Genomic DNA, 19,291 nt, shown 5'->3' on the forward strand with positions numbered 1-19,291 from the left:
ATATGAGAGGCCAGACCAGTAGCAACCTTTGATGTTTTACAACATTGTTGCTCCACTCGGACCTCCCAAATATCTGGAAATAGCAGCTAAGGTAAATAAATGAGTATACTACACACTTATAATTGTATATAAGCATAATATGTATTTCAGTTATACGTTGAAACATATATTCAGATATATGTATTCAATTTTGTGTGTGTGTGTCTGTGTGTGTGTGTGTGTGTGTGTCTGTGTGTGTGTGTGTTATTCTTAGGCATTTTCCATTTCGTTCCATTTCATCCGTTTGTTTTCCTATTCCTAGCCAACTGCTCAAGTTGTTTACATAAAAGAGCAATCTCGACATTTAGGAGGTCAATTGCAGTTGGAAGCCTATTTGAAAGCTTATGCTATTTTTTAATATGATCCTAATCTTGCTCCCACTGCAGCTGTCAATCTCAAAAAGACAAAAAGGCATATTCTATTAAAAACAACTGGTTCCATAATGACTCTAAATCTGCAAATGAGACCCATTACTCATTTCCCCAGTACTATTACAAATGAATCCCCATGAAGTATCAGCATATGGATTTTTGGTGTTGGCAACCATATCCCACTTGGTCAAATCTTAGTGGTTATCACTAATGGAGTAGAAGAGGTCTACCAGATCATCTCAAACCACAGTCACCTCCAAAGCCAGTCATGCTTTATAGTGGTGCATGAGGGGGTGAGTGAAAGCAGATGGTTTCCTTCCCTAATTCCAGTTTGCTTGATTTCTTGAGTTAATGCTGGTCTTCCTGAGAGCCTATACACCCTGAAGCTGTGAGGTGGGTACCAGAGAGATTGCTGGTCAAACAGCAGGTATGATGGTCCTATATCATTGACAAAGTGAACAATCAGGAAAGGGTCCACTGAACACTGACTGCTGCAATAAAATTCTAGAGATATAACTGCAAAGAATAAAAATAATTGTCTGGAGAAGAAAAGAATTCTCCAGCACAGCACCACAGACATGTTGATACAAGGGCTCATTCCCAGCTCTGAACTATAATCTGCTAGCCATGATGAAAAAGAGAGAGGTGCTTCCAGACTTCTCTTTTATTTGAAGGAGGCACAAAGCTGGTAGAATTTTGTGGGGGTTTGGAAAGCTCTGACAGGTGATTCAACTGGTCTCTGCCTTCAGAAGTGGCCATGATACAGGCAACCAGGGAGGAACATGTATTTCTGGTTTTTGAAAGGACTGCTTATAGGCCAGAATTGATGATCTCTTGTGACATGTTCACCAGTCCCGATCAACATAAGAAAAAATGCACAGTTATCCATTAATTTAAATGCATCCAATGCAAAGCACTGTTCTTTTTTTCTGAAGAGTATAGCATTCTCGTTGAAAAAAAAAAAAGTCCTTTATTTTATGAAGTGGTGGTCACCTCAGAGAGCTGTCATGGCACTGGTGACTGCTGTTGTAATTTATATAAATCAGTCCCAAAAGTATTTTTGAAATTCCCCTTCTCTGTGAAACACAGAGGTTTGAGAGCCAGTGAAGGGCTGAGGGACTGGGAGAGTAGGTCGGATCAATTTCATTCCAGGAAGGAAAAGTGAGAAAAATAAAAATGAGAGGGAGAGAAAGAAATACCCAATGATGAAGGTACTGAGCCAATATTTAGCGAATTCCACATCCAGCTGTTCGACCCCAGCTCCAAGCAGTTGCTGGGAGGTGGGTGGGGAGCATCTTGGCATCTCAAAGCCAGAGGGTCAAAGTGCGTCCCCAGACAACAGCAGCATGGGCATTTTCCCTCCTCCTCTCCAAGATGGAGAACTAAATCTTGTCATTTTCCAAACTATGTGGGAAGAATTTCTGCCCAAGAAACCAGTGGGGGTGCACAGTGTGTCTGACAGTGCAGATGCCTTTGCCTTCTGAGATGCTGTTGTAACAGCATTTAGTCCCAGGGTCTCAAGCCCTCTGGCCCTGCATGGTTCCTGCTGTTCAATTTTCTGGAACATTGGTTCCTGCTTCCTTCTCCTGCTCCAGCTCTCCTCCTCACCTCTCACCCTGCCATTCCTCCCTCTAACATCTATCTTTTTCTCTGCAATAGCCTCCTTGGTATTCAGAGCTGAGATTAACTGCTTCAGTGTCCTACAAGCATGTACCTTACTTTCTTATGTTGGCACATGCAACTCCATCCTTTATCCTGGGGCTGGAGAATGGGTTTCAGTAAATTCTACTAGTGATGAAGCCCTACCATGGAATTCCTTAGAGACCTTGAATTCAGGTCACATTAAATATCCACATGAAGGTTAAAATGAAGAGTCTAACAGTACCAGAGGAAGAACCCATATGGAGTGGGCTAGAAGTTCTCTATGATCTCAAAGCCCCTGACTACTGGCTCTGGGGTCAGGATCTGACCCAACTGTAGACGAGCTGATGACTCTTGAGCACATGTCTCTGAGGCTCAAGGATACATGAAGGGTTCAGGCAAGAGGGCATCCCAGGTGCTCTGTCAGCTCCTACAGGCTGTCACTTGATGGCTCCGTCACCTGATCCCAGTCTAGTCTGTGGGCTAAGTGTGACCAGGGTGGGAGGCTGCCAAAGAAAAGCAGATGAGGTGAGCGTGTACAGAGAAGAAGGGAGTTTTTGCTTCCTGACTCTACAAATGCACCTTATCCTAGACTTTTCCCCCAGGAAATCTCCTGGAGGAGGAGATCAGCATCACTGTCCCCATATCCCTTCGGCTCCAACTCCCACTAGTTTGTCAAAGCAGTTGTCTTAAATTGGAGCTGTGAGCAAGCATTGCATTTGGCTCAGTCCAGCCAGTTGGTGTTATTACCTGCAGCTGAAACAGCAGGAGACAGAGACCTCCGTGTCACACCTGGTGGATCTTCACAAGCCAGTGCTGTTGCTGCGTCCCTGTGACCAACCAGGATGGCCACGCCTTTCCCCACCTCCTGCTGTTTAATCCCTGGGAAATGGTGAGAGGCTGCCGCTGCTTGCATTTTTTTGCCTAAAAGGAATGAAGCACATATATCTATATCAATATATAGATATATAATGATCGATGGAGGAAAAAACATATCTGTGCAAAATCTAACAATCTTCTAATTTAAGGAGGAGATCCTGGCACGTTTGGCTCTTTGTCCATGAGGAATGCCAAAAATTAAAAAAATGCAAGCCCTGGGTCTCCCAGTCTCTCCACCACCATTAAAGGAAAGACCACATGAAAGTGTGGACTCTGCTCGGTGAGAGATTATCTTTTCTGTGGGCTTTCTAGCTATTTTAATTTCTGTTATTTCTGGTGGTTCTCTTTCTCTCATACCAGCCATGTGCCTGGTTAGAGAAAGGGTCTTGGTTAACATCTCCAAGCCAACAACTCTTTAAATACCTGACCAAAGGAATTCAGTGCGCCTACCTAGAGGAAAGGCAAGTGTCCCTCCTAATGTGATATTTTGTGTTTCTCTGAAGCAAATGCTAATTGATCAACTTCTGTAGGTTTCACTGAATACATCTGCATGCATGGAGTGCTATTACTGTTTGCAATGCAACCTGATCTAAAAACATTGCATTTCTTTTTAATCCAAAGGGGACTAGCAGGTTTATCGTGTTTGCATGTGCTTTCCCCCTAGACTCTGGCTGCCCTAACAAGAAATTCAATAAATCTACTTCCAAACCATCTTGCACAAGCTTTGCATGTCCAGTCTGGGCCTGAGGAAATTAACAAGAGAATAGAACATACCATCGACTTGCGGAGTGGCGATAAATTGAGAAGAGAGCATATCAAGCCATTCTCACTGATGTTTAAAGACTCCAGCCTGGAGCACAAGGTAGAGCTGGGGCTCCACAGTGGCTCTTTTTCTAAAGTTACTTGTCATAAATGTTCGTGGGACCAGAGAGAGAGCCCAGGGGCTGCGGTGTTGGTGATGTGTTTGTCGTTGGTTTGGTTTGGTTCGGTATTGTCTTTTCTTTCTCTCTTTGCAAGTCATGAGTAGACTGAAGGCCATGAACGGAGATGCTGGTTAGAGAAAGAGGGACTCAGCTTTGCTTTTTAAGGAGAAGATAACTAAAAGAACAGAGGAGTTTCCTCGACTTCAAGATTTTTAACCCTAAGGGACATTAGCACTCACTTGCTTTTGCTTTTAGGAGAACTCATGTCAGTTGTAACCCTTGTCACATAATGTATGAGAACACCCAATAACCGGACACAAGCATTAGTGATAAAGACTGCCTTTCTCAGATTACAGAGAACGCTTCTCCCATTTTCCTAGTTGTCTGCTGGCTCAGAGGCCCCCTGATGTAGGCATAGTGGAAAGGCAATGGGTGGTGGGTTCAGCATTGGGTTGGAATTTCAACTCCGCCAGTTTCTTGCCATGTGACCTTCAGTAAGTAAGGTAGCCTCTCTGAGCATGAGTTTCTCAATGCACAATGAGGATCATGGATGTGCCTCCTACTTGGGCTATTATGAGAGGCTCCAGGCAACGCCTTGATTAGGTTAAGTGTTCAAAAATGGCAGCCATCACCATACTGATAATAATATTTTCCCATGCATCTCCCCCACCCTAGCTCTAAACTGTAAAGGGTTGTGGGGAGGCAGGCACTGTCCCTGCTTAACTGGGCTGCTCCTCTGCACTGATGGAAGCTGACAGACCTTCCTTGACTGAGCACAGGAGGTGCCTGGCCTTTGCAGGAGCCTCAGGCAAAAACAGCAGGGAATTCGCAAGCAAATTTCAGGAGTTTGATTCAATACTCTGCAAAGCTCCAGTGAGCAATTTTTTTGATACTTTGCTCAGCTTCCTGGGACATTCTGCTTTCCTCGATTTGGAGAATTCACACTTCTGTGCACATACACCATTCCCAGTGAGTTTCTGTTATTAACTAACTAAAGGTTGCAAACTTCGAAATTCATATCTTCCCCTCTAGTTCACAATTTGAAATGGATTGTGTCTGTGTACTAACAAAGAGAAGAAACATTTTGTCTCACTCAATACCCTCTCCCCAAATAAAAAGTAGGCTTTTCTTATTTGTAATATATTTAAGGGGCTTGATATCCAAATTAAATGCAGTTTATATCCTGGTTCCCACATTGAAGGAGTTAGGAAGAGCTGGGTGGTCTAGCAGATAATCTTCTCAGTTAGCCTGGGTAAATACCTAGGTCCAGAGCTGTATAAAACCCTTTGTTCATTCTTGCTAAAGAAGTACTTGCTTCACTAATGACCTGACCCTGCAGACTGTAGATAATTTTTAATGTGTTTTATTCAATAGCAGCTGCGTCTCATCTGAGGGACCTGGTGTTGGAGCAGGAGTGGATGTGGGGGCAGAAGGAGCCACAGCGTGTCTGAGGTTGATTTCTAGTTCCAGGAGAGGTTCTTCTAGGAGAAGCAAAGGGTAGCATCCTGAAATGACATGTGGGGATTTGCCCACTGACTGTCCAGCCTTGTACTATCCAACGCTGTCTCTGCCTTTCATGGGTTCCCCGCAGTAAGGACAGTGGGGCACATCAGAAAACGTTCTCTCCCCTCCTGTCACAGAGACACTCCTCATTGAATCTCGTTCTGAGAGTCTCTCTAGGGGCTGCATTGCTATCAAGCAGAGAATGTATAGTAAGTAATAACCATTAGGTGTTTACCAAATACCAAGCACTCTTCTAAGCTGTTAGCACAAATTCACTTACAATGACATCTTGAAGTAAGTGTTCTTAGGAGCCTTACCTTACACTTGAGGAAGTGGAGACACAGAGAAATGATTAAGTGGCCCACCCAAACTCCACTGGTCATAGAGGGACTTCGATCTGAGCCTTCTGGGAGCCCCCAGCTGCCGCCTGGTCTGTTCACCACACTGCCTCCCCCGAGAGCCCTGGGGCTTGTTCTCTCCCAGGCCCTCGTAGAAAGGCAACAGTCCTGTGCTATCCTCATTCACTCCTCTTTGAACTTTGGATGGGGCAGGAGGGCAGGGGCCAGGCGCCTTCAAGGCCATAAGGTTCTAGAACTGGAGAATAATGTTCATCTACTCTGTGCCTGGTGTTTATGTGTATCAGTTTATGGCATCCTCAGAGAAACATTGCTATCCTGCTAACAAAAAAAGAAAACCAGCTGTTTAGAGGTTAAATAGAGGTCATAGATCTCAAAATCTGGCTATGGTATTCTGTTGACTCTAAGGTACCATCATCCATGAGATGCCCCATTTTCTATGGAGCACTAAGAAAGAAAAACCCAGTATGGGGAGTCTGGAAGAAACTCCTCCCAGTAAGCTGGGTTTACCCTGCAGGTAAGGATGGACAGAAAAAAATCCCACCCTCACACCCATCCCCTGGGACTGGTTAGGAAAAGAAAAAAAAAAAGGGAAGAAGAAGAAGAAAAAGAAAAAAAAAAAAAAAAAAAAAAAGCTCTCCAAGAGTTTAAGCTCCAAAATGGAATCCACATAGCTTTGCCGCCTGATTTCACACAATGAATATAGTCTTTAAAAACCCTGAGGCAGGGAATTGAATGTTAAGTAGTCCCGGGTTGATACTGCCCCCTGCTGACCAGCAGAAGCAATCACAAACGTCTCTGAAAGAACTCAGGGCTTTACCACTCCATGGAGAATAAGATGCATTCTGGTTTCAGAGATGTTTAAAATTGTGCATCATAGGATTGTTGTAATATATACAGCGTCTGTGACTCGAAAGAGCTCTTTCCTCCCACTGCCCTACCACGCTTCTTCAGAGCAAATTTGCTTCCTAGAAACTTGTTTTCTGAAGGGAAAGCAGGAAAGGGAAACAATGATTTTTACCATTGGAATTTTGTGGGGAAGAAAAGGCTTCATTCTGTTTGAACAATAAGAAGATGTGTGAACAAGGGAATTATTTTTCCCTCTCCACCTTTGTAGTGAGTTAGAGAACATAAAACTCCTTCGAAATGTCATTCAGACATTTTCTGGTCACATTCGCTTATAAAAATGGGCACCTCTACAAACAGTGTCCTGTGAAATAGGACCTTTACTACCTCGTGGTGTTGCACAAATACCTGTTAAATGAATGCAGATGCAGGCTAAGGAGCAGTTTAAAGGAGACTGTCTTGACTCCTGGTAAGCTGGTCTCGGGATATTTTTAGAACTCTAAGAGCCAAAAGGCATGAGTCAGTGTTGATATGACTCTGAGCAGTGGAGCTTCAGGAGAGAAGACTGTGAAGTTCTGCTCTGCTCACATCCTTCCATGTCACTTCATGATGGTACACACGCACTCACACACACACACACGCTTGCACACTCACACACTCACGCTTTCTCACATACTTACACCCTGGCACTCTCACACATGTACACACATAAAGGAATCTTTTGAGTTAAGCAGCGTGTTCATGACTCGTGGCATCACCAGTATTGTGCAACATGTGTTCATGTCCCTCTCTGGTCCTCCTCCCTCTCTCCCCTCTCTGGTGCTCTGTTTCTGCATCTGTGAAGAGTCTAACAGCCCCTGGCATCTTTCAGCAATCGATGCCATGAGTCCCTGAATTCCCTATGACCATGGTGACCATATGTCCTGGTTTGTCCAAGGCATTTCTTTTTTTTTTTTTTAAGATTTTGTTTATTTGAGAGAGCCCAAGCAGGAGAGAAGGGGCAGAGGCAGAGAGAGATGCAGACTGCCCACTGAGCAGGGAGCCAGACATGGAGCTCCATCCCAGGACCCTGGGATCATAACTTGAGTGAAGGCAGACATGACTGAGCCACCCGGATGCCCCAAGACACTGATTCTTTCAATGTGATTATTAGTAGTACCTCCCTTCACTTTCAAAACTCACTGGTGTGGATAACAAGAAACATGAGCCCAGGCTTGCTCCTTAACCAGATTAGAATTCATGGTTCTTAGCATCTCTAGTTCCCAGCATCCCCGTGAGGACTTTCTGAGCAGGCCTCTGGGTGGGGTGGGGGGCATAATCCAGTCATTAAAGGTCTCCCTCCTCCAGGTCCTCCCAAATTTCACAGAAAAATCATCTGCCTTTCTTTAGCCTCGAGCTAAATACTTCCTGAGACAGCTTACAGATCTCAGGGACAAATAAAAAATTAGAATTATGGTAAAAGGGATGTAGAAACATGGCATGTTTGTCAATACTGACAATCATATTGGATTTTTCCCCCTTTCTTACACGTGACTTTTTCTTATCAGAAAAAATGAATGCATTTTCACTAACAAAAGTTTATGCCCATCACATAAGACAAAAAGAAGAAAGTAACATCTCCTGTGACTTTACAAGCCAGGATAACCACTGTGAACATTTTGGCATCTGTCTCCCTACACTTTCATGCTTGTAATTCTTTATGCTTATCTGTGCAATTTTTTAATTAAAATGGGACCATTTTGTACATAATGATTTGTGATACAGTGTTAAGCACTCTTTGCTTCAGCTTTTTCCCATATTATTAAATATGCAGTTACAAAATAAATTGTAACTACATACTACTTCATTGTATGTTTTAACCATTTGGGGCTTTTTTCTCAGTTTTTCACTCTTATAAACTCCATTGCAGTAACCATTGTCTTAGTTAAATCATACACCCATGCTTAATTCTTTCCTTAGGAATAATATCCTAAAAATGGCTACAAGAGAATGTACATTTAAAAATATTTGATGTGCATTCCGGAATTGCTCTCACAATTGTGCCTATACTTTTAAATTGGCCACTTGGATAAGAAACAGTGTCTCCTTGTCAGTTCTGTGTTTTTTTTTTTTTTTAATTATTCTTGAGGTTTAAAGTGTATCTATAGATGTTTTTATGTTTTGGTCTTTCTGTTTCTCCTTTTGTGGTTTGCACATTTGTCTTAATTGTCATCTTTCATTGTGGTACTCACCTCAGTGTTATTGATGTGTGAGTATTCTTTATGTATATAGGGAGAGACTTAATCCCACAACACTTACAGGAAAGGGGTATTTATCAGCCTCTGGTCCTCATTTCTCTTTTAGAACAAGGCTTTTCATATATTTATTATTTGTGAAGCTTAGGAGGGCGAAGGCAATTAATTACAATTACTTATGGATGTTTCCAGGTCAAATAAACCAGCCCAATACCTGTAGTTCCTGAAGAGAGTTCAGTAACATAGGGACACATACTTGGATGGACTTTGATAAGCTTAGTTTTTTAAAACAGTATCGCCATTTCCAAACAAGTCAACTTCCTCATCACGACAAAGGTTGAGCAATGTTTAATATATACTTCAGAACTGGTTTATGGGAATTTATGCTTTTGGTGTGAGCATTTTAAGAGGCTAAGTACTGAAATCAAACCATATCCATGATGACCAGATTTCCTTCTCTTTTTTTCGATGCTGGCATCCTTTAGCTAAATTTCAAGATGTTTTCTGTTGAAAAAAAGCCTCCTTATGTGATTGTGAAAAATTTTAAGGATAAAAAGCCTCTTTGTCCCAGACTGATATTTTTTCAAGTAGAATGACATTTGGGAATCTTGTTAAAAATACAGGTACCCACCCATCACTCTGTCCCCAAGATTCTGATGTTCCAGAGGGAGCTAGGAATCTAGGACTTCTTTGTCCCAAGTTGGTGGCCAACCTTCTCTGTCCTTGGCTGTACATTAGGATTTGGGGTTGTTATTTGACAAACACCGTCAGAGATCAGGTCATATCAGAAGGTCCTAGATCCACACTGGATGCCAATATGACCTCAGGGAATGTCTCCATAAGGCTCACAGTGTTCCTAGGAGCTCAGACTCTAGAGTCAAGCTGACCTTGGTTCAAATCCCACTTTGGAAATAAAAGTGGGTGCAAAGAATGGTTAATGAATTTATGGGTCATGAGTGGGTGCTGACACGTTGAGAGCCTTCCATCATGCAGGTGGACATTCATGCATCTCCTTGATCTCAAAGGTGCCCAGTCTTTGTTAAAAGACAGAGAAAGAACATACACCTGATTAGTGGGTAGACATGCCTGAATCCAGTTCCTACCAATTACTGACTGAGTGACATAGAACAAGGTGACTTCACTGAGGGGATAATGATCATAATACCTGCCCCTTCACTGGGTTGTTGTGAAATTCAGTTAACATAATACTCATGGAATAGATGTTTGAATAAAGGCAATAGTTATTCTTTTCCCTTTCCTTGTGATTGATCCTATGTCTGTCCATATCTGGGCCAGGCTAAACCCTCACTTAACATAAATCTCAGACATATAGAGCTTCCATGAAGAAATGACTTCATTAAAAATGGTGGGAAGAAACAGTGTTCCTGTGGCTTGTATACCAGGGTCACGGCCTTCGCAAATATGTAATCACATAAGAACGTTACAGTGCATGCTAGCCAAGTACACACGACAGCCCACTACGGGAGGCCTTCCTGGCCCTGCCTCCCATTCAGAGCAGAAGCAGCAGCCACTGTGGTCCCCTGGGATGTATGTAAATATGTAAGAGTCATTCAGTTGTCTTTTCTCTAAATGATTTTATTATTCCAAATTCTCTATTATCACCATCTTCCAAATAAGATGAGAAAGATTGGCTCTCTTTAAGGACATTTGGTGTTTGATCATCCCTAAAGGCCATGCCCTTCTTTCTAGGAGACCAAGCCAGCTCAGGATTTTAGATTTCACAGATAGGTGTCTTTATGCTCCTGCAAGGACTGTCCTTTTGTCCGTGCTCATGATCCCTGGGAAGTCCCTCCAGCCCAGTGCAGAGCATTTGCTGCACATTGACTGCTTCAGACATACACCAGGACAGGTGCTGTCAGAAGACAGAAAGACGTGGCTTCCACTCCCTTCAAACTTACACTCCAGCTTGTGATCTCGGGCAAGTCATTGAACTTCCCATCCCCACAAGGCTGCTGTGCAGATGAAAGGCAGATAACTCACATGGAGTGCCTCTAGGCAGCAGTGTTGCAAAGACACTGACATTTGTTGATCGCTTGCTACTCTATCAGGCCCTACCATAAGCATTTTATATTTGTTACCTCACTTAATTTTTACATCAGTCATTTCATGTAGGTATTATTGTTTGATAAATAAGGGAGGCTCAGAGGGTTGGAGTAACTTTCTCAAAGCTCAAACATATAGAAGATAGCAGAGCAGGGATTCAAATCTAACTCTTTTACCCAAAACTTGGATTTTTTTCTACCACACTTTGCAAGAGCTTATTATTTTTAAGGTGTCTGCTTTTCATATAGTTTGGAATTGTGTTGAGGATGAGGCTGATGTGGTATGCCAGAGGGATTATAGAGCTATGCATGTGGCAAATACCTTAGAGGCAGGAAAAAAAGCAAAATTAAACCATGAAATTTTCTCTCAACTTTTGCTTACTACCCCCCCAACACACACACGCACATACACAGACATGCACATGTTGCATGTTTATAGACACATGCATGTGCACAGACACATACACATGCACACATGTATACACACCCATGCACAGACATGCACACATGGACACACACATCCATGCACATGCACATATACACAGGCATGCGTGTAGACACATGCATGTGCACAGACACATGCAGTGCCTACGTGCGTGTGCCCATGCAAAAGCAGAGGTATGTATACATGCATAAATGTACACATGCCCATGCACAGGCATGTACATATGCACACATGTGCACACACATGCACACAGAGGCAGGTACAATGCATGCATGCATGGGCACATGGATGCACAGACATGTGTGTGCGTGTGCATGTACACACGTGCACAAATGTACACACTGCAGGTTTACAGACACATGCACATGCACACATGTGTACATGCATAAACTGGTATAGTGTCTACATGCACACGCCCATGTGCATGCATAGGTACATGTGCCTACATGTACCCACATGTATGGATACACACACGTGCATGCAGACAGGTACATGTGCATACATTACACAGAGAGAAACAGGTACACACATATGCATGTACATGCACACACAATCTGTCCCATGTTCCTGGCAGCACCCAGATATGACAAGGATAATCCCATCACTCTCACTGTCCATGTGCCTGTGAAAACCCAGTAAGTGACTAAACAGACACATGAGACTCTGTCTTAGGGCTGTGGGGGGGACACAGTGAGACCTCGAGTTACCCCTGAGTTGTGTAACAAAACAGTAAGCTTGGTGGTGTGAGCTGTCGAGGACAGAGCTATGTGAGCCAGTTGGTTTGAGAGAACAGGCAAGCCGGACAAGAGCCACCTCACAGGCCAGAGGCACATCAGACAGACGAAGTGTGAGCTTCCTCTTCACACCCAAGTCAGCCATCATCTCTTGCCCACTTTTTAGGTAAAAATAATAATACTTGTCATAGACAGTACTTGCAATGAACCAAGTCTGTTGCTGAGTCCTTTCACAACACTCATTTGACGTTACTCTTTTTTCTGTCACCAACCACATAAAAACAAGGACTTGTTACACAAGGGAGCCTTTAGATAATCCTTTGGCTGAGTACAGGTGGTTCTTATCTGCATTCAGAATTTCAGTTTCCCTCTCGACTTTATAAAGAAGTCAACTTAAGTAGGAGCTTGAACGAGTTCTGGAAAAATGCATCATAAACTTTGACATTTCTCTTTATTTTTTTCCCACCCACTCCTGTTGCAGTAATGACAAGTGGAATGACATCATTAAGGAGGACTTGTGGCAAAGCCAAGAAAGCTAGCCAGATGAATAAATTTTCTAATGGATTAGAATTTTGGACTCTGGAATTAGGGAATGAAAAAATATGCATGCATTTTTTTTCTGGAAGGTGTGCAGAATTTATTATTTCCATTTCTTATTTAGGTGCAGAGATGTAAGAATCTGGAGCCTGAACCAAATGGTCTCAGGTCTTTTTCTTTTTTTTCCAAATCAGACCCTTCCTGATCATTTTCATGATCTAATATTTAAAATTATTTTTGTTTTTTTTACTTTTTTATTATTATGTTTAGCATAATAGCCAGCATATAGTACACTGTAAGTTTTTGTTGTAGTGTTTTAAAAAAATTATTCTGTTGTGGTCATGGGTTACTTTTGAGTTTTATTCTTGTAAAGCCCAACACCACGAGACTATTTAGGCCACCTTCTTCAGGTGGGAAGAAGAGATTTCAAAGAAGCTTAGCAAGAGAATCCATCCCTTATTCAAACAGTAGCTTTGTGAGACTCCTTTATATTTGTGATATTACCCTGTAAAATTACTGTTATTTCTAACACCCTCTAGGCAATCAAATGATATCAAGGGTCATTTCACTTGTCTCTTTTTTATCAGACCAATTAGCTAACTCTAGTCCCACAAAGCCAGTATTTGCACAGTCAAAAGTAACAATTTCATCCATAAGTGCAGTGTAGAATGGTAAAATTATGATGATTTCAACCCAAAGGATATTGGCTCAGTCCTTAGTGGAATCTTAATGTCTCAAGTGTAGGCCTCACCAATACCTACAACCAGGGGCTTCTAGGCAAGGAACACAGGAGTAGTTACCACTCCTTTGGGCTTATTGTGGCTTGGGGAACTGGGCCAGTAAAGAAAAGAAGAGTGTCTTCCCAAGGATGAGAGATTTGAGAAAGGGTGAGCGAGAAGATTTGGGTGGGAAGCTTTGTAAAGTCCTGCTAGGAATTCTCATATGTCAGTCAACCTCCTTACATAGGAAGACCATAACATAATATCGTAACACATTATTGATACTGTATTGTCCTTAAGGAACTTTTGTCGTGCCTGGTAAAGCGTCCTCCCAGCCTCTGTCTTCTGAAGCTGTCCATCTTAGATATGTGTTCACGTGATTCCTTATGAGTTTAGTAAAGATGCAGAAATTTACTTTTGTTCAAAGGTCGGGTTACTTGGGAAGAAGTATGACCGTGAGATGTTCCTCAGACACATCTCTCACTCATAGACTTATTACTGATTTGGTTAGACACTAGAAAGGGAAAATTATCAATTTGAAAAATGAAATTATTGAAAATTAGTCCTTCCCTCTTTTATTGCAATTGTGCCTTTTCCTCAAATGATCAATTAAGGGTGTTCTAGCCATTGTCATGCTACGTAATGCATGAGCTTAACAACAGAAGTTAAATTCCTTCATTCACTCATGCAAAATGAGATCATCCTGGTTGAGATTCTTCTTTAACTTAACAAACATATTAATTTATTCTAATGAGACATGAGCTAGAAAGCAATCTTTTTTCCAATTAGATTTATCCAAAGATGGAATGGGTTCTCAAGTGAGGGACTGATTTCCCCCATCATTGGAAATCTTCAGGCAGGAGTTAATAGCTCATTTTGGAGGGATTTTACTGAGTAAAATTGGCATGAGTAAGCATTGTCCCAAGGTGACAAATACAATCCACCCCTTTTATAAAATTGTGTGATCTCACATACACAATTGAGTGAAAAGACAGTATGGCTGTAGCTTGGACAATTAACTAGGTTACTGCTTTAGTTAGAACTATTCTTTACATCTTACAGAGATGCAAGAATTTCATCAGTGCTCTTTAGCTCATGGTTGAAGTGGCCAATCTAGGAGAAAAGGGTAATTTTCCTCCCACACATATGGGAAGGTTTTCCAGGCCTGACTCAGACACAGAAACAGAATATTGGAAGCTCTGTTCATCACGTCTGAAAACTAGCTTCCCTGGTCACAACTTCGTGGATGAAGATTCAAGAATAACCTTGTCCTGTGTGACCAAACTCTGGTTGCATGCTCCCTTGTGACAGATCTAGGAACCTCAAAGCCTCGCGGCTCTGATGTCATTTCTGAAGACGTCTTTCAAGAGAAGGCAGGGCAACCCCCCCAGACATGAACAAAATGAAACACACATTCTTCCTGCCCCTAATTCCTTGGAAGGGACCCATGTCTCAACCTGGTCAAACAAGTAGGAAAGTTTTATTTTTAAAACAACATTTTAATCACCTGTGGTGATCAAACAGCCACAGGTTGTGGTTCTTCTTATTCTGTTACTCTTACATAAAGCCCACTGTGCCTTTTCCTTTCTTCCCTGCTAGTGGTTCACTACTGCAGGCCTTGAGAAAAGGGCTCTTTCCTTTGTATTGCTTTGTGCTGGTGATCCATCCATCAATCATGAAAATTCAGCAGGGCCAGTTTGTTAAACTCATTCATAGGGTGTTTCTAAGGGCCATGCTTGGCCCTGATCATGATTTACTCTCATTCTAACCATGATTTACATAAACCCAAATTTTTAACACATTCCCTTTCTTTGTATCATGAACCACATCACTGAAATATAGCAAAACATGTTATACAGCACCCTATGAAGAAGATAACCATGCCTTGAAAACATCAACATAGCAGCAGATAGTATAGCCAATGACACATGACACTCCAGGGCTAAACTCTGGATTTCCTACTTATAATCTGTGAAGTTCTAGTTGAGTTACTCAATTATGCTAAATCTTGGTTTCATTATCTGCAAAATGGGGATATGATAAATATAATCTTCCTCAAAGCATTTTTGTATTAGCTACAAGAGATTGTTCACATAAAGCACATGGCATGGTGCTTACCTTGCACCAGGCATTAGTTATTATTATTCAAATATGTTACAAGATTTTGAGCATTTCCTGAGTCAACCAGAGCCCTATGGATTAAAAAAAAAAAAAAGTAATCGAACTCTAATCTAAGATCTCAAAGAAAGCACTTGTAACTTGTTCCAAGTGGCTTACTCTTTTAATTGGCATTAATCCCAGTATAGTCGGCACAGGTACTGGCTCCAGGCTTTTTCTGGTCTCAGACAGTGGTCCAACAGAGTGAACACACCATTGAGAGCTAAGAGGTGTGGCTTATTATCTGAACTTGGTCACCAATCCCCTAATTGACCTTGGCAAACTCTTTCTCTATATCTGATTCTCAAGTTCCTCATCTGAATATATATATATATATATATATTCTCTTGAAGACCAAGGATCAGTGAATTATAAAGGCCCAGTAGTCATTTCCAATGACACCTTTCCTAAAGGTCTCTGGAGAAGTGGAGAATTCCACCTGCTGGTGGAAGATGTTCTAGGAGGCAGGGGAAGGAATAAAGGCAGGGGCTTTTCCTAAGACAAAACAAACAAACCAACAAAACCCACACATACATACTAGATTACAATTCCTTTTTAAAGAATCCTTTCTAACATGATGGACCAAACAGTCAGCCATACTCTAGGGGACCCTACTGAGTACAAGGTACCATTTGGCACAGAGGAATGGAAGACAGCATTCTAGAAGGCAACACTGAGGTTGAAAAGCAGGCTTTGGAAAAGTAACAAGCATAGAAATACACTAAGTATAATTAATTGATTACAGGAAGCACCTGTATGAGGTTGCCCTATGCCCTAAGAACCTGCTCCAGGCGTTTTACATATATTAACTCTTTCATTCTCCCAGCAATCATAATGACATAGTTCCTATTATCATCCTTATTTTCTTGGTGAGCAAACTGTGGCATACAATGCTTAGTCATCTTGTCCAGGATTCGTTCCATAGATAGTAGGTGTTGGAGCTAAGGTTCAAATCCAGGTAGTCTAGCTCTAGGTTAGTTCATTTTGCTCACCACTAAGACTTAAAAGGATAAGTAAGGCCAAGTGAGGACAGAACAGACATGAGGTGAGCAGGAGAGAGCTCTAACAATGGCAGGAGAGAACGTACATGTAACTTATTATAGCTGCTAGCCCGAGTGTTCAGACATTCACAAGTCAAGAGGAAGTGAAATGAATCACCACCCAATGTCAGTACCCTATCATCCTGAGCCAATTAGGAATGTTCTTTCCATAGTTCTATTCTCCTTTGTGCTTCCAAAGTAACAATGCACTCTGTTCTGAAACCCAGTATTTTATATTCGATTGACATCAGCTTCCCAATATTATAAGGCTCTTCCTTGTGACAGTGTTGGCACTGGAGTTCAGGCATGAATAATAGAATTTATTATTCAATCCTAGCACAAATAAGATAATAGCATTGGGAACCTATGAATTGTATTCATGCCCCCATATGACAGATCAGAAAAGGGAAGTTCAAAGAAACTGGCTTCACTCACAGCGAGCCACTGACAGAGTGGACAATCTGGAGCCAGAAGAAGTCTTTCCAGCCTGCCAACAGAGGCAAGTAAAAAACCTAAAGCCATGTGCAACTTTTGGCTGGACCAGTAGTGACTATGTGACATTTTTAAGGTCATCACTGAGAAGCATTCAGGAAAGGAAAGGAGGCAGAGACTTGGGCTTTTGATCTACAGGAAAGACTTCTTCACAGTAAAAATAGACCCAATATGGAAAGGAACCCTTTCCAAAGGAGTGAGTTCTCAGACACCAGGATATCCAAGTCAAGGGCAGAAGATCCCTAGGATTGCTGCCTCCACCCGCGGAAAGAAACCCACTTGCCTCAATAAAGCAGAGAAAGGCATCTGATGATAATCAGCAGGTGTTTGAATAGACGTCAGGAATGTCATGGAAAGGATTCTTGAAGGTCACCTTCCATTATAACTCCAAGCTGCTGTGATAATGTGGGGAAGATAAAGATGCAGAAAATTAGGAAGACAGGGATTCGACAAACTAAAAATTTTCGTTGTTTTAAAAATCTCATGCCAAATCTATATAACCAAGCTCATTTGATATTAATCAGTCAGCTAACAAAGAATCATTAGATTTTGTACAATTAGTTGTTAAATGAAATTCAGACATGTATCTTTCCTTGACTTAACTGCTTTGTGGCTGATTTCCAAGCTGGTATGTATATGCCTCTCTCTGATTATGCCCCGTCCTTAGGTAGTGCTCTTGGTAATACGGATTTTCTGTAGTTTTATCAGGAGTGAGGGTGGCTTATCGTGATGTTTCAGGGGAGCAGTCCAGTTTCCCCTCCAGATACTGAGCAGGTGGTCGGCAAGCAGACTGACCCTCAGTCCTGAGGAACAGAAAAAGCATTGCCCTGAAGCAGCAATAAAAGTGCACTCTCTGAACAACGTTATGGCCCCTGATGTGGAGCTCGCTAGCCGCGGGACATTGCCATTCCCCCACATCTCAGCCAGGACACTGAACAGTCCATTCAGTCGAAAACCCAGACCACACCAAGAAGTAGGCAAGAGAATAAAAATCATGTAACTGTTGATCGTGACTACCACACCAACAACAAATTGGACTGATTTTAGTATTTCTTTGAAGTGACCCAAACCTTCTCTCAGTACTGGGGACAAGCCTGCAGTGTTGCCAGAGTTCCATTTACTTGTTTCCTTTATAAAGTAACTGTGAATTTCAAGTCAGGGAATACAAAGTTCCAAAGCCAGGCTTAGCTTTCTGCTCCCCTGCCCTAAAAATGATCTGCACGCTGAATGATCTATGGCAAGTTGTTTGACCTCTCTGGCATTGAGGGAAAATGAGGGGCTTGAGGAAGGCTGATATTAAGGTCTTCCTCAGTTTTAAAAATCCTTTCTTCCTTCTGAAGGAATTGGACTCTTCTTCATTTAGTGACTCCAACATGGTTTCAGGAAATTAGATGGGACTAAGGCAAGTGCCTATCAGTGTTGACCTTCCAGAAGTTTTTAAGGCTAGACAGTGAAATCACTGAGCTCACTGGATAATCAAAATAAAGTTAGTATCACTACCCAGGGTTGCCTGGAGCAGACAAGAAAAGGGCATGGAACACATTGGACGATCAGTTGGGTTTCTGTGTGTGAAATGAAAGGGCTTTGCACTCACTGGAGTTCTCTTAGTCTGCTCTCTCTTCTAAGATTCTGTGATCTTATTTTTTAATAGTTTTCATTAAAAAGGAGGCGGGAAGACTTGGGGGGGAACCTTTCCCTGTATCCCCCGCCTAACAAGAAATAGAGCAAGACCCTTCAATGACTTAAGTTTAATCATGAAGAGAGTCCATGTGAATTTTATTTGTGACCTATATGGCTGTGTGCTCTTCCGTTTTGTTTAAGTGATGCTAGTTCAGAGGGAGGAGAGCTGGAGAAGCTTGCACACAGTCCCTTCCCTTTCCTTTTTGCCTGGAAGACAACAAGATTCAGTCCTGGGCTCTCACTGGAAGGTTGGAGGGAGGGATGGAGATAATGCTCTGCGAAGGGTTAATTAAGATATGGATTCCTCCTTTAAAAAAAAAGATGTTTTAATGCTTTGTTTCTTCTTGTTGTTTTCCCTCAACTCCAAACACTGGGAAAACTTAACTCTTTCGGAAGTGCAGCTTTGCTGTGAAGTAATTTGTTCTCTTTCTTCTTATTATTCTTCTTTTTTTAATTACAGTATTCTCAAATGAGGGATGAAGTATTCAAGTCAAACTTGGTCTGTGCATTTATCGTTCTTCTATTTATCACGGCGATACAAAGTTTGCTTCCTTCTTCAAGGTAAATATGAAAGGACTAACTTTTCAGGTGAAATGTTTTTGTGAGTTGATGGTCCCTCACCTGGAGCCAGT

At 42.0% G+C, this 19,291-nt stretch overlaps 1 protein-coding gene across 4 annotated transcripts in view; it reads left to right on the forward strand.

Annotated features, from left to right (window-relative positions):
* The window catches only part of ADCY8 (adenylate cyclase 8), a 227,203-nt gene that overhangs the window by 142,523 nt on the left and 65,389 nt on the right, over positions 1 to 19,291 (forward strand). For 3 of the 4 annotated variants that reach the window (XM_047728238.1, XM_047728239.1, XM_047728240.1), the window contains exons 8-9: positions 3,595 to 3,792; positions 19,120 to 19,220. In XM_047728238.1, the coding sequence (XP_047584194.1) occupies positions 3,595 to 3,792; positions 19,120 to 19,220 (299 nt within the window). The remainder of the gene's footprint in view (positions 1 to 3,594; positions 3,793 to 19,119; positions 19,221 to 19,291) is intronic. The other variant, XM_047728241.1, reaches the window with a different exon arrangement.

Source organism: Lutra lutra, chromosome 4 (genome assembly GCF_902655055.1).
Source record: "Lutra lutra chromosome 4, mLutLut1.2, whole genome shotgun sequence".
In the NCBI taxonomy this organism is placed as follows: domain Eukaryota; kingdom Metazoa; phylum Chordata; class Mammalia; order Carnivora; family Mustelidae; genus Lutra; species Lutra lutra.